The 13164-nt window shown below is 41.7% G+C and overlaps 1 protein-coding gene across 9 annotated transcripts in view; it reads right to left on the bottom strand.

The window, feature by feature from the left end:
• Positions 1-13164, bottom strand: part of LOC115234611 (CUGBP Elav-like family member 4) — a 714297-nt gene that overhangs the window by 89587 nt on the left and 611546 nt on the right. For 4 of the 9 annotated variants that reach the window (XM_029805808.1, XM_029805799.1, XM_029805801.1 and 1 more), the window contains exon 1: positions 1432-1971. The exons of the other annotated variants lie outside the window; for them this stretch is intronic. In XM_029805808.1, coding sequence (XP_029661668.1) covers positions 1432-1482 — 51 coding nt within the window. In that variant the 5' untranslated portion in view covers positions 1483-1971. Of the gene's footprint in view, positions 1-1431; positions 1972-13164 lie in introns of those variants that run through there. 9 annotated transcript variants of the gene reach the window in all.

Genomic DNA, 13164 nt, shown 5'->3' with positions numbered 1-13164 from the left:
GTCGCATTAATTGATGCATGTCTCCGTGTAAATACCCAGTCCGGACGTCTCGTGAGAACTCGTCACGTGCCTCAGCGTACAACGAAGTTTCCGATACAATTGCGTAATTTCCGATACAATTTACGTTTTCGCGTTCGTGTATTTATATGTATATATCATGATACGCGATGTGTGCGAGAAGTGATGAAATCTCCGATCGTGAATAAACGAAACGCCGGAGCCTGAAAAATTCATCCGCGATTGCCTGACGAATCACTATTCTGACAAGTGATCTTCGTTTCTTCCGAATCTCATTTAAACCGCGAATAGTCTATGAAATATAATCGCGATGCTTCTTTTATAATGCAGAAATTAATCTCATCTCTTTATGTTTGCACGCGAAATATATTTCATGTATCAGGAAATCACTTTATTTAATGAACACGGTCCATTAAATTCATTCCTCAGAAACGCAAGGAGGATCGCTGGATTCTTCGAAAGCATGCTTGTCGTAATATTCAAAATGACTCACGTGCTGTAAAATAAAAAGTTCGCGCGATTAATTAGACTTAAACGCGTGGCGATTCCCTCTCTCAAACCGCTGAATGACCAAACGCAGACACGCCCGCGGCAGCGAAACAGCTGCTCTTACATCTTAGTGTGCGTGCACGCGAATCGCGCGTATGTCGTGTTCGCGTGTTGCTGCTAACGTATGCAAAGGGACGGCGAAGAGGAGAACCGCAGGGGGACCGGCGCGACGAGGGTGTTATTGTAAACGTTACGCATGCAGAAGCTGCTGCGCGACATATGGGTAGATAGATACGCGTCCGTTATGTCCACGTCTGCGCGCGCAGGCTGTCAGAAATAGTCACGCGTAAACATACCAGCGAGGATCGTTTACGATGCAAAAGGGCCGCGATAAGGCACCAACGGGAAAAAGAGAAGGCAGGGGGCGAGGGAAAGGAATCCATGGAAATCGACAGCCGGTCGTAAACTCGCGAGAATCATATGCATTTTCACGCGTGCCCGTCAAGACGACGTCTTCCACGACGTCGTTTCTCTCCTCGGGAGAGGAGGACGTCTCGCTTTTACGATCTCGCCGTGCAGCATTTCCGCATACATCGAGTCGTGTACGTCGAAAGCGGCTACGTGACTTGAATCCTGATGCGCGCATCACAGATGCCCGCACGGGGGCTCGGGAAGAAATCCGACATCCGCGGGGCCTAATAATTCCATCTCGTGATCCGCGTCGATCGATCGATTCATCGTTCAGAGGATAGCGGGCGTTTTCTCTGCGATGCGTGATGTGACAAATGTTTAATGTGCACACACACACACACATCTTCGTCCGAATGACACGTGGGCCAGAGATGCCTTCTTCCTCCTTCATTAGGAGAGAGGAGGAGTAGTGTGGTCGGAGAAATTTAAAACTATTCGCGCAAGCGCACTCACCATTTGCAGGTCGTTCCGACGCGACGATACCACTTCCAGGATATGAACCATTGGTGAACAATCAAAAGCGGATGATCGTGGTACTGGCGGGAACCCGCGAACTTTTCCGACGAAACTTTCACTCGCCTTCGCGAACGCACAATGAGGTCGATCGTAATCGACGCGCGTCACGAGTTATCACAGCGCGAAATGAAGAATTTGCGCGAAATCGTCGATGTATCACGTTGTTTCGCGCCACGTGAAGGATCCGGATCGGTATTGTGATGAATCGCGTTATTATCCAGTTCGGCACACCGGATAAGTTCTTAAAGGATATCTATAAGTTTTCTCGTCGTTTATCTCTTCTTCTTTTTCTTTCCATTGAGCGCAAGCGATAGCTTTGGATGCCTTGCTGATACGTAAATACGTAAGTACGCGGGATTCGGCCACGCGTGTGCGTGCAGAGAGAAAAGCACGAGCGAGCGCGACGATGAGAGCGAAAGGGATAGAGAGGACAAGAGCTATAGATAAAACCCCGAACGCAGCTCGCCCGCGACTGATTCCCCAGGCCTACACGCACCCTCTAGTTTTCTCCCTTTCATCCCCCACTACCCACCCTCTCGACCACTATCCCCTTCCCCCTCCTCCTCCTCTTCCTCCTCCTCCACCTCCGTCCTCGTCTGTCCCCGCTACCTTCTCCCGCCAACCTCCCTGCTCCTCTTACCCTTCGTAAGTCTCCCTCTTATCCCCTACGTGCGTCCCCCTCTCCGAACGCTACGCACCCTTTGCGAGAAAGCCCACGCACCCTCGAAGCAGCCGATATACGCTTCTCTCTTTCTTTCTCTCTTTATATTTGCCTCTTTATCTCTCCTCTGCCTTACGCATTTCCTCGTCGATCTCTTTTGGCTCTCCGCGCCTTTCGTGGTATCGTAGTCTTTTTCTCGGCGTCCTTCTCTATCCCTCTATATCGGCGGAACCCCATAACATTCGGCCAATCAAACGAGCGTGCGGGCGTTTTTAGGATCCCCGTGCTTGTAGTCCCTGAAGGAAAAAAAAGAAAAGAAAACCAGAACACGAGAGGAGAGAAGCTGGGGCTTCGGAACTAAGGATAGGGATTCTATCCTGGAAAGGATGTGTATATGTGTGTATACACTTACGTTTCACGCATCCTTGGAAAGGCAGTAGGCGGGGATCTGTTCTAGGTCGAAGCCGTAATCGGTAAACGTTCTCCGAGACTTAGGTCTGTTTCACGAGATGAGATGAAGCGATATCTATTAACGTAGAATACACGACATCTTGTATTTTTTTTTTTTTTTTTCGTATATGTCGAACACAGCAAATTATATTAGAAAAACTTAAGGACGAATAACAAAATTACAACTCGCATATCGCGATTTTATTTGTACGATATTACGCGGTGTTCCTCACGCGATGAAATTAGGTCACCATCGAACATTATCTCTCGTGAAGGGAGAATCACCGCTTGACGGAGCCAGATGAAATGTCTGTAAGTGACGTATGAGAGATCCGGCTTAATTCCCGCTATTCATGCGAAAATTTATCTTGCCGAGTGCTTAAGCGTAAGGAGATGCATTTCGGATCCGAATACATCGCTCGAAAGGAGGCAAAATAAAGGACGCGAATGGAGAGGAAGAACGCGAAAGGACCCGCAGTTAACCTCTCGACTTCGCTCCCTCCTTTCGTTCCGGGGATTTGTTGGTCCAGAAGGACCACTCGTACGTACATTCGCGAAACTCTCTGCCGAGCTCTCTCTCGACATATCCCTCCCTTCCTCCCACTTCCTACTGGCATCATCCGCAGTTCGCGTTTTTAAAGGGCGTACAAAGGCCACCGGAAATTGCTGCTGGCTCTTCCGACGTTACGGCCGTTTCTATATCTGTCCTTCTTTCCCATCTGCCGATCGTTTCTCTCTCTCTCTCTCTTTCTCTCTCTCTTTCTCTATCCTTTTTCTGCCTAGTTCACGTATATCTTTCTTTCTTCTCTTTTTATCCATCTTCCTCTTCTTCTACCATCAACGATTTCACGAGTAGGTACCTACCGAGGCGGCAAGAGTTCCGATAATGGCGGATTTGGATAGTGGCTCGACCGCTTCTGCTTCTACGGGGACGAGACGCGACGACGAATGATCGTCGGCTACGGGCTTGGCTTTAACGAAGTACGGTCGTAGCGGGGTATATCGTGCGAAACATCTGTCTCTCTCGAATTATTCGCTGTAGTAGGTAAGCGAGCGATAATAGACGGGAGTGGTCATCGGTTGGCTGTTTAATGCGTGATCCACTTTACGGACGCTGTGTTTCGTTCTTATTGTTCGTGATTTCCGGAATACACTGCACACCAATCAGGGAACGAATTTTACTGCTAATATAATGTCAGAATTAATTTTAGTTAAATATCTAATTATGAATAATTTATGTCATATTTATCAACTTTGATTAATTACTAATATCATAATTTCATGTGATACTCGTGTCATACTCTTCATATACATATATAACTTATTTACTCTATTTATTAAGAAAGAGTCTTGTTAAAAAATAAATCCTATCTTTGCTTATAACAAAAATTAAGTGATCCATGTGTAATTATAAATCATTTGAATGTGTGTTAAATTCACTCCATTAATAATTAGATGTTTAAATATTATTACGTGATTTTTCTGCACGGAATTGCATTATCTAATTCAAAATAACGATCATATTCGTCGTTGAAAAAGTTGAATCGCGTTTGTGAGTTACTAAGAGGGTAAAGTAAGAGTCTGCAAGACGCAGCGTGTTCCAGAGCTGCTGACTAGGCCGAAGTATTTACCTAGCGGCGAAGGGTGAAGATGGACGCGCACGAGGAAAGGAGAAGCAAGTGAAAGTTCGTAAGGAAAACTCCAACGAACCAGGCCGCGTTGCTTTTTGATGACTTCGGCGAACTTCGCCTCAGGACGATGAGGTCTAGGAAAGACTTCGAAACTCGAGCGTCGATATGGAAAGTGCGGGAGCCCGGATGTTATGGATTACGCGATCAATCTCGTGCGAAAATGGCGAAAAGTTCGCGGGCCGTGAAGCGCGAGAGAAAAAAAAAGTTTCACCGTTTGATTCGCCTGTTCCGACATTCCTGCATCCGCGCAATGCTTTGCGATCACTTTTACGTCTGCTATTGCGGCAAGATTGATTCCATGAATTCGTGATGTGCTCCACACAAGACGAATGATCTTTCGATAGACGTGTTACATTCGAAGAGATATCGACTTCTTTATACCTGGATATGTTCGTGTGCCATCTTAATAGAAAAGCTGAATACTACGAATGATTTAGATAGATAACTTTTTAGATATTTGCAACTTTCATGTTTCTGCAATGGCAAACTGTCGTTCTTTCTTCTTTAATTGAGATATGTTTACATGACATAAAAATATAGATGGCGAAGATAAAAGATCGCTTATGTCGACGTAGATCTAGTTTTCGTGAGCTAGTATTCGCGGACTTTATTCGCTAGCATAATCAATATTCATAGATGCCACGGTCATATTTTCGCATTAATTTAGTAAAATTTCGTGACGTAATCGCATGCGATCCATTACGTCACCTGATGTCGGCAATTTGAAGTCGATCGATCTTTCATAATTTACGGATGATCCTTGACTATTTACGACGAGACGTCCACTCATTTTCCATCAAACTCGTACGTGGCGCGACGACTTCAGCTCTCCATCCTATTTCCACATCTCTTTTGATGCGCGAGTTCTCACGTCACATGCATATCTTGGACAGATACCGCGCCTGATGCAATATTTTCGAAATTCTCCGATGGCCGACACGTGTTGTTCGTCTTTAACGCGGGCTTTTATCGCGAGACAATTATATATTGCGCGGAATCGTAATAAAATGTAATAATGCGAAGATACAAATGCGATGCAAGTAGATTTTAATGTTCTCAAGGGTGATATCGCGGAGGTTGAAGCAGTGCTCTCTCGAGAATACAGTGAAATCTGATCACGAATGATATCATCGCGATACGTATATCCGGGCCAGCGATATTATTCATACGCGGTATGCGTTTATAAAGAAGCTATACAGGCCAGGGTGGAGAGATGCGATCGCGTGGACGCTGGGGCAATTCTCCCCATGGCAACCCGCGGAAGAGGCCGGTATCCGAGTCTGCGATTAGCGACCCTTTCTAACTCGCAACCCTCGATATTCCCTCTACGAAGACTCTCTTGCTCGCTCCGTGACTCTTCAACATTCTCCGTATTACCTTTCCTTATTATCTTTCCTTTTTACTCGCCGATTCTTATTCTCCTTCTTTACCAAATGATTTTTCCTTTCATTCATTGTGGAGAAGTCTCGTTTGCGTTCTATTTTATTTTATTTTTTGTCACGATATTTTCGTTCTCGTCCTTTGATCCATCTAATCGCAGACTATGCTTCGAATTTATCGGTTTAACAATGGTTTTTTTATAGTTTCCTTGCCATTGTAAAAAAAGTCTTCTAACAAGAGAGTTAAATGTGAACGCAAATACTTGCGATCTTTTATATAATCAAGAAGGCTCATACAAAAGTAGATTGTTTCGTGATTGATCGATCTTGCGTAAGGAATGAAAAAGCGACCGAGTTTTAGGAGGGTTACCGATGGCATCAGCGCGCTGCCCTCTTCGTTGCGCTTGAGCTTTTATGCTCGAGCAGGCACACGCAATCAGCTAGTTATTTTGATAGCTAGAGAAAGAGAGAAAAAGAGAGTGAGAGAGAGAGCCGTGCCATCTGCGTTATTTCTTGGGGAGATAAAAGCATAGATGACCGTGTATACATATATGATTATGATTGCATCTTATTTGATATTCGAAGCTCATTTATTATTGCTAAAATTTCAAAACAATTATTTGCTCTTAAGTAAAGATCATTAATATTATGGCAAATATTAATTTATAACAACTTTATTAGTGTCGAACTAATTTAAGCTAATAACAATTTAAACAATATGGATGTTAGTCCACAGTAACGGCAAAAATGTGAGAAAGTGCAGCTGTGTACATATAAGCATTTGTGTGTGTATAATAATTCTTAAATGGCAACAACAGTCCAAAATAAGCGGTCCGTGAACAATATAAATGAGCATAAAGAAATCAATCTCTTAAAATAAAATTTTAATTAATACATTACATGCAAAAAGATATATGAAATGATAAAAATATTTAATAGAAATAATCATAAAAGTTTATCGAGAATTCACAAGACAGAAATGATGATTACTGTAGCAATTGATTTCATTGTACGGAAAAAACGCGTGTAGTCATGATGCGGCGTTTCAATATAGAGGAAGGAGGAAAATTACTAGATAGCGCACAATTGCGACGAGGGGTGGTTCGAAAGGATGAAGGGGAGAGCAGGCCAGGTGTATTAAAAGTCAGGCTGACTGTGCGAAGTACAATGACCTCGACTCATATCGATGTTTGATCTCTCGATGTTCATCTCTCTTACATTTATTTTATGAATAAGCAAGGCGTAAGTGCATAAATGCATAAATTTCCTGATCAGCATATCTCATATTAATTTTTGTTATAATCGGAAAAGCTTTATGTAAGACCATGCTGGAGACGACGTATGAGATTTTCAGAAATTCTATTTCCTTCAGGGAAACGATCGGACGCGGAGACTTCGTAAATTAATTAGGCTAAGCCGCAGCTTCGTTCTTCTCATTCTATCCCCCTGTCTCTACTGGATATTGGCTATAAATAATGGAATTATGTAACTGCTTCTTGCTGCGAGGGGAGGACAAAGAACCGTTTCGTTTCGCCTCAACCCTCTGCGCCCTACTTCGTTCTCCCTCTGACAACTTCGCGGCACACGCTTTTCTACTATCACTTCCACTTTTGTATTATCCCACTTTCGTTCCTCGTTGCTCTTTCAATTTTTAAGCTCGAGTAAGACTTGGTAACGCAACCACAAAGACTCTAAGAGAATTGCATTAAACGGAAATTTGCGACATTGAACGAGACATTGCTTCTTTATACTTTCGAAATTGTCCGTCATGATATAATTTTCAATATTAAAAATCGTTTCTCATTTTGTATTATGCTTTCATTTTTTAATCTCTGCGTTCTATTAAATCAGTGAATTGAACAATCTATTTACTTATCTATTGTTATGTTTAAAATATACCCGGTTATATAAAGAGATTTCTTTACTGTAAGGTATATGTGTGCAGGCTATAAATGTATATACAAATATAAATATAAGATTCTGTTTATCTATTTCGTGAAATAACGTCCGAACGCATAGTTAATGTTTGTCTTTTCATTTTTCTTTATTTCGCATGCGGACATTGATCGGATGGACAAAACAACATTACGCGATATTGCTTTGTCCACATTCTACGACACAGTTAAGAAAATTATAGATAAAGTAGTAGTGTGCGTTAAATTGGAAGGCGTAGGCTTTGTTTACCACGTTCCAGAGTTTACGAAGAGTAATAGCTACTATCGATTCTTTCTCTCTCTCTCTCTCTCTCTCTTTTTCAATGACGTCAGTATCATCCTCTGAAAGGCTCTATGCAATAGACAATTTTATAATCTGCGGTTTTCTTTTCATTGTTTATCATTTTAATAATAATATTCGATTGTATGTGTTAGTAAAGCAGAATATTCATGTGAGACTAGTGGTCACATTCTATTGATTAGTTATTAATAAATATATATATATATAAATTGATGTATAATAATTGATAGTAGCTATTTTTGATAATAATGATTAATGATAGCGAAAGCTACATATTTAAACCAAGACGTTTGAACTAACCGTATAGATGTTACATCAAAAGAATATAACGTATGCTACATGAAAATTTGCATCAATAATATTTATTCTAACTAAATTTTTCTGTTGTTTTCATCGAACTGACAAAGGAGGCCAATCGATCGTACATATCCATGTATATAAATTGCACAACATATTACCCCTGCTAATGGTGCGCACTAGCGTTTATGGTTTATTATGTCTTACAGTTCAATGAGTTAAATGAAAAACCGATAATTTCCAAATTTTTCTCACTAATCATAACATAAATTGGTCATTTTTTCGTCCATGCTGTGCTTATATTGTGTCACTAACTGCTTTGGTTTGCTTTTACAATAACCTGTAGCCTTAGCTAAATATAATGAGATCTAATATGACATAAGTAAAAATAATTAGCCTCTTCATAAATTATAAAATATACAATAGATTTTTCTACATCTTTTATCAGTGACTCTGTCCCTCAATGTCAGTATTTATTATTATATAGTATAATAATTTACAATGACATTAAAATGTTATGAATACATCTAATTTAATACATCTAATTTATTAAAATTGTATTACATTTTTGACCAAAAAAGAAGATATGGTATTAAATCTTTATAATAAAGAGAATATAGTTTTATAAAGTCGTTATTTTGTATCATTTTATAAAAAAAGATAAATATCTCTTATAATACCTGTTTTATAAGACAATGCAAAGTTCCGAGAACGATGGTTAATTGGATTATTCACAATATAATATACGCCGCTAATGACTGTTTCAACGATTTTCCTTATAAACTCTAACAAGTTTCGGATCACCGCGCAATAAAAAACTACAATAACAGTGAAATAATCACTATATTACAAAATAGCTCATCCACACAGTTGTATTATTTTGTCTATACATTCGGGAATGCGCAGCGAATAAAACGGAGACAGAGACCTTGCTGCGACGGAGGTCCTGACCTCTGCGCGCCGCGTGTCTCTCGTTTTTTTTTTTTTTCACTTTACAAGCAATAAGCGCGACATAATCGCACGAGAAATGCAAAAGGCACCACGGCTCCCGACACGGTGGCGAACACGGACGAGGGAGGGTATATTCCTCTTTTTTTTTTTTTGTACGTTAGCGCACGAATACATCCGCGCAGGCCACAGGGCAGAAACGGCCGCGTGCATAATGTATGAGCGACGCGAAAGCCCGTCATTTCAAGCCGCATAGCCGTTTTCCTTTTGTGACATCGATCTGGTGGTGTCTCAATAATTCAGCGCGGGAACGGCGCAAGGCGTATACCCGCCACCATCGGTACCACCACCACCACCACCACCACCATCGCCATCTCCGCCACCACCACTATCGCACCATTTCTCGGCTACCACTACTCGCGATCGCAATTGTCATCGTCGACTGCATCATCGTCGGCGACACCATACGTAGCTCTTTCCTTTTTCTTCCTCAAGGTTCCAGTACATTCACCACCAAGTTCAAAAACGCCCCTCGTCGCATGCACGATCCCATCCGCGCCACGATCGGACTCGCCAACCCGCCGACATTCCCCTTTTTCAACCCCCCCGCCAACGAGAAAGACAGTACGCGTTAGCCTTCGTCGGTCACCCTCGGTACGCAAACCCTCGGTACGCAAACCCTCGGCCACGCGACCTCGACAATGCCACCCCAGTGTCTGACTGTCACTGACAAACGCCTGACTGTGAGGTAACGACAAATTAACGCTGCGAGACCTAGCCGCGTGGCAAAGCCGCGATAGAAGTGTTTTATATAGGGAAATCCGGAAATGAGGTAAATTCGTTAGGGGCGGAAAAAAGCGAGGAGATAAAAGGAAATGTGAGAAAAAAATAGATATTTTAGTAAATATATTTTAGGATAGCATTCCTCTCTATCGAGCAGCTATTACGTGTGATATGTATATATCATGAAATAATGCAACAAAGCAAAAAAGTAAAGAGAAATAATAAAATAAATTATATTAAAGTAATGATAAATATATTTAGAATAGTGAAAAATGTGTGTGCAGGAAAATAACAAATCAAATATAAAGATTGAGTTAAATGTATATAAGTAAATAATATAAGTAGTTATATAATATCTAAGATAATTGAAAGCATTTTTTTCAGTAACAGAAATATTTTAAATGAATATTTAAAATTGTAAATAAATACGATTACTACATAATTATTAACCAGCTAATTTTATTGTACTATAATTTGCATATATTTGTATATTTTTGTAAATAATCGAAAAAAAACGTTTAAGCGCACTATAGCGTTATTTAAATGAAAATATCTCATATCAAATCGCATATAAAAGAAAAGGAAGTTTAACATATAGTTTGACACATCTTTAGTCTTTCTGGTGCCAAGTAAAGTATACTAGTTTCTTCTTCACCTGTATAAGGATATGCACGAGTGTTTTGCATTCTAACCACTATTGTAGTATTTTAATATTGTAAGCGGAGAAAGACTTGAAATGTCTTCTTTGTTCGTACAAAGATCAGAGCGCTGAACTTTTATATGCAAAATATATGAAACTGTATTTACTACATATACACAATGTGTATACATTTTAAAATTAATATTTGTGAGAATAGTTTTTAATATTTTTAATGTCATAGAGCACAGACTCATTACTATAAATTAAGCACATAATTATATTTTTAACACCACAAAAGGTTACGAAATAGATGCACGATAATAATGTTATTTACATCAACTTGCTTATGAAAGAAACTATATGGTAGCATCATTATTTTCTCATGTTTTTTCAGAAAATACATCATAATATTTACAGAAAAAAAAAACATATTCATTACGTAGCTATGTAAAGCATGTGATATAAACGTTTGTAATGTGCGTAGACTTTAAAATTAATCCCTTTATGCGTGTACAGGTTCACAGACTAAGTACAAAGCCAACAAGCTTGTATATTAACTTCATGCATTAGCTAGCATAAGTAGATTACAGTTACTCGCCGACTTTGCGAGTGTTCATATAAAGTCGACCGTATTGCATATTCACGTCATGGATGTGCCGACATAATTATAACATGTTAACCAAGTTATATGTACGAGAAATGCCAAGTGATAAATTGAAAAAGTTAAGATTCGATGAAGAAAAGTACGCGCGCGATCCACGCGTCGACGAAAGAAAAGGACTGCGTTACACAAAGGGATATACATCTTTCGCGATGTAATGTCCGCGAGCTTTTAGCTTCCTCGTATTTCGCCGGGTAGATGCGTCTTCCGACGCGAGCAGATTCTTTTGTAAGCACATTTCGCGCTTTGTGTCTGCCCATGGTCGTAATGCGCTCTGCTTCTTCTCTCTCGCTCCGTATCCCCCTGGCTGCGAAATTAAGGTCTCGCGCGTTGCATCTAATTTCGCGAGCTCGAAAAGCCGAGTTTCAAGTGCGAGAGACAATATTTCGCAAGCTGTCGCTTTAATTCGCGGGGGACAAATTAGAGTACCTCCGGTCGAGTCTCTTCTCCCGCTCGGTAGACGAAATATCTCGCCCGGTTTCGCGATAGCGATGAAAAGAGACCGGGGATGATAACCGAGGTAGGATAGGCCTTGTGTAGGAGGGCTCTGGAGGACGCGTTAAAGGGACGACGCAGAGAATAGAGGTAGGACGTATCGAGGGCAACTGATATCGACTGGAGGGACACATCCTCGGTCTCGACGGTAGGAGAGAAAAGGGAAAGACGCACTATCTTATGTAATATTTACCTCTCGTGCCTCCTCATCTACTCTTCGCGCTACCTATTCTCTCTTATGCCCTTGCCGCCCCTCTTATGATTCCCCATCGCTACGGATATATATGTATACCTATATATATCGTCCGATACTTCTACGAGCTTCCTCTCTCTCATCCGCCTCTTGTTCTTTCTATCAACACACCACCTTTTCTTCGTTGCACGTACAGTCTACGTGCCGTGTATCGGCGTGTAACAACCGCCGACGCGTCCTTTTGTTTACGTCGCGATAACTATCGTCGATCGTTACGAGGTTGGTATTACACCCCAAGGCGATAATACCCGTGGGTGTAATAGATTCGCGGAATTTCCGAACGAAAACTGTGATCCGCAACCGCGTCGACTTCGTCGTCGCGTCGCGTTAGTTCTGGTTGGTTTAGATACCGCCAAATTCCACGGCGGTTATCGTAGCTCGAACTTTATCGTCAAGTAATGGCGACGGTTACTTGCCCTGGTGGTTCGCGAGTTACGTCAAAGTTGGTCTTCTTGAGAGCCCTTTAGCCATTCTGCATCAGCGTTGTGTGTTAATTACATTTAACACACGCGGTTTTTAACTATTAACTCTACGCTCTCGACGCGATCGTGTAATCCAAGTGCAGCAGCGTGCGCAATTCGCGTCAGATCGATGCAAGCTTTATCGTGGATTAATGCGTCCTCCCTTCGACGATTAGTTATGTAACACATCGATAATGTTAATCGCGCGTAATTCGGTCGAAACATAAAACTTAACACGAAACGCGAGATTGAGAGGGATCATAATTATTATGATTACGTGTTCTCTCTCTCTCTCTCACACACACACACACACACACACACACACGCACAGAATTGTGGGAGGAGAAAAGCAAGGCGCTCATAAAAATCCGGTTCTCTCCCTCTTATTCTGTTTTCATAGTCGCGTTTCTCATACCCGCGTTTCTCTGTAACGTCCCTTTTTTTTCTCTTCCGAGTCACTTTGCCGTTCCATCCACCACGCGCCCGCGCCGCCGTAATCAGGTTGCCGCTTAATGCCCGTGAAACTGAATAAAAATGCAATAGAGCGTCACGAGGTTATCGAAATCCACTTTGCCGTAGCGCAGTGCGCGCTGCGTGCTGCGATATATCGATTCGTCCACTTTGTGAGCGGACGGGCGACGGCTCGCTCGAAAACACATTGGTCCGCGGACGGCAGGGGTGAGTGTGTCGAGGACCGTGACAGAGGGGGGGGGGGG

Source organism: Formica exsecta, unplaced genomic scaffold (assembly GCF_003651465.1).
Source record: "Formica exsecta isolate Colony F162 unplaced genomic scaffold, ASM365146v1 scaffold201, whole genome shotgun sequence".
NCBI classification, from domain to species: domain Eukaryota; kingdom Metazoa; phylum Arthropoda; class Insecta; order Hymenoptera; family Formicidae; genus Formica; species Formica exsecta.
Note: the sequence above shows the minus strand (reverse complement) of the source record. Positions and strands in the feature narration are given on the sequence as shown.